General features: G+C 56.2%; 1 protein-coding gene across 1 annotated transcript in view; it reads right to left on the reverse strand.

The window, feature by feature from the left end:
• Positions 1-2,271, reverse strand: part of LOC105548912 (aflatoxin B1 aldehyde reductase member 4) — a 77,023-nt gene extending 74,752 nt beyond the window's left edge. Inside the window, exons 1-2 of the mRNA XM_011993154.1 lie at positions 2,237-2,271; positions 1,528-1,799 (exon numbers count right to left, since the gene is read on the reverse strand). Of these exons, the coding sequence (XP_011848544.1) occupies positions 1,528-1,799; positions 2,237-2,271 (307 nt within the window). The remainder of the gene's footprint in view (positions 1-1,527; positions 1,800-2,236) is intronic.
• Between the last annotated feature and the right edge of the window lie 311 nt (positions 2,272-2,582).

The raw sequence follows: 2,582 nt of genomic DNA on the forward strand, positions 1-2,582 counted from the left end.
AAAAAAAAAAAAAAAAAACAGAAATAAGGGCCAGGCAGAGGCTACAGATCTGTGATGGCTCACACCTGTAATCTCGGCACTATCGGAGGCCAAGGCAGGAGGATCACTTGAACCCAGGAGTTTGAGACCAGCCTGGACAACAAAGTGAGACTCCCGTCTCGATAAATAATACAAAAAATTAGCCGGGTGTGGTGGCACAGGCCTGTGTTAGTCCCAGCTCCTCAGGAGGCTGAGGTGGAAGGATTGCTTGAGCTCTGAGCGGTCAAAGCTTCAATAAGCCATGATCACACCACTCCACTCCAGCCTGGGCAAAAAAAGCAAGATCGTGTCTCAAAAGAAAAAAAAAAAAGAAATATGGTTAGAGCTCTCAACGAGTGGCAGCCAGGTGATCTAGAAAGCGTGTGGCACTGAGATGCACGCACAGGCTGGGTTCGTTCGGGATCTACCATGTGGTGAATCAGAGGAGAAATGACTCCACTCAGACACTCAGAGTGGAAGGAGGCAAATGGTGCTAATACTAAGAACAAAGAAACAGCTAACATTTCCCAGCCCTCACTATGTGCCTGCTAGGCACTGGCCTAAGCACTGCACATGGCATCAGACTGAGGGCGGCTCCTCCTGCCCCTATACACACATCTTCACCTCAGGCTACACCTGCTTCCTCCAGCACCCGCGGCATTGCCAAATCACATTTGCTTTTCCACACCCATGCCCACTGCCCTGACACCCTTGCCCCTCATACTCTTCCTGGCAAACTCCTCTCTGTTCTTTCTTCATGGGGTCCCTCCCAGGAAGGGCTCACTCTGGGCTACCCTACCATCTCTAGAATTGGGGCTTCCTGGAGTGGGTTAGTGTCCATTTCTCTCCAATAGCTTCAGACAGAGCCTCCCACAGACAGGGCAGTGAGAACCCGTACCACTCCAATCCCCCATCCCCCTGAGCTGCCAAGGCTCCCGGGCACTGCCACCCTGGTGAGGTGCCTTTGAACCTGGTGAGGTGCCCTTGCGAGTACCACAAGGTACTCAGAGCAAAGTCCAGGGAGCGAGCAGGCTGGCACGTGTGAAGGAAGAAGCAGAGAGTGTGCTGGGTCCAAACTGATTTCGGACTGTGCCAGGGAGTGCCAGGCGATAAGCACAGAATTTCGGCAGATCAGGCCCGTCAAGAGCACCTGCAGGGCACAGGTGGGGACAGGAGCTGCACAATGCCAGATTCCAATGCTTTTCGTGCTCCAGAGAGGGGCTAGCCAAGTCATTCCAGGCAAGACCAAGTCATCCAGACGTCAATGAGGGTGGTGGCTACCTCCCGAAGAGAAGAGAGACAAAGAAAAGAGAAGACCAGAGAAAAGTTGTCCGGAGCTAGATGTGCCTGAGGAGCCTGGGGTTCCCAAGGTTGCGAGGTGGACGGGGATTGGGGGGTGGGGAACAAAGCCGTGGGTGCTGCCTGGAGCCAGGGAGACCTGGGCGGTGCACGGCTGTGGACAGGCTCAGCTCTGCACGGTGCAGGGGAAGGATCAGGGGCCAGTGTTACCTCTGCAGTCGCTGCCCCCCAGCCCGAGTCCCAGGCCTCCCAGGATGGTCTCGGACTGGCCGTCGCTGTACACGAAGGCCGTGTCTATCTCGGTGTGACCGCGCTCCAGGAAGGCGTGCGTGACTGCTGCGCTGGTGGGCGCGTCCATGCGGCGCCCCATCTCCATGGCGCCCAGCACCGTGGCGGGCCGGTCGAGTGATAGCTGCCGGGACATGACGGCGGCAACGGGATACTGCGATAGCACGGGCTCAGCGCGCAGCGGTCGATAGCACCTGCTCCGGAACCGGCAGCTGCTTGCCTTTAGGGACTGGCTCGGGCCCCGCCCACCGTGGGGTGGAGCTGACTGCGCCACCAAAGGTCTTCAACACCGCCCACGCGCTCGACTCCCGGCTCAACTAGGACCGTCTGCATTTGCACCCAGTAAACTGCGAAATGACTGGGGCTTCCTACCGGTGACTCTTGTCTTGGAGATTTTAACACTCCTCAACGTCCCCAAGGGTGAGGGGGTCCAAGGGTAGCGAGGATCCCAAAGGGCGGGGACTCCTCGGGCCTCCCTGCCCGGTCGTCCCTCCCTGCCCGGTCGTCCCTCCTTCCTCGGCCTTGCCCCGGAGCTGTCCCGGGTCTCTGTCTCCTCCAGGACGGAGCTTACGGGGTGCGGTGGACCTAGGGCTGTCTCACCTGCCGTGTGGTCCTGGAGAACGAGACTTACCAAAAGCTCAAGACAGCGTCCTCATGGAGTGACATGGTTAACGTGTTGAAAGAAAAGAACTGTTGGCATTGAATTCTATACCTAAGTGGAAAAAAACTGACTGACTCTGGTGACTTACGCCTGTAATGCCAACACCTTGAGAGATCAAGGCAGGAGGATCACTTGAGCCCAGGTGTTTGAATACAGCCTGGGCAACATAGGGAGGCCCTATCTCAACAGAAAAAAAAAAAAAAGATAGAAAAATGGACCAGTGCCCAGCTGCAGTGAGCTGTGATAGCTCTACTGCACTCCACCCTGGGTGACAGAGGGCATATCTGTCTGCAAATACAAAAGAAAAAAACATCAA

This window comes from Mandrillus leucophaeus, unplaced genomic scaffold, assembly GCF_000951045.1.
Source record: "Mandrillus leucophaeus isolate KB7577 unplaced genomic scaffold, Mleu.le_1.0 Scaffold426, whole genome shotgun sequence".
NCBI lineage: Eukaryota > Metazoa > Chordata > Mammalia > Primates > Cercopithecidae > Mandrillus > Mandrillus leucophaeus.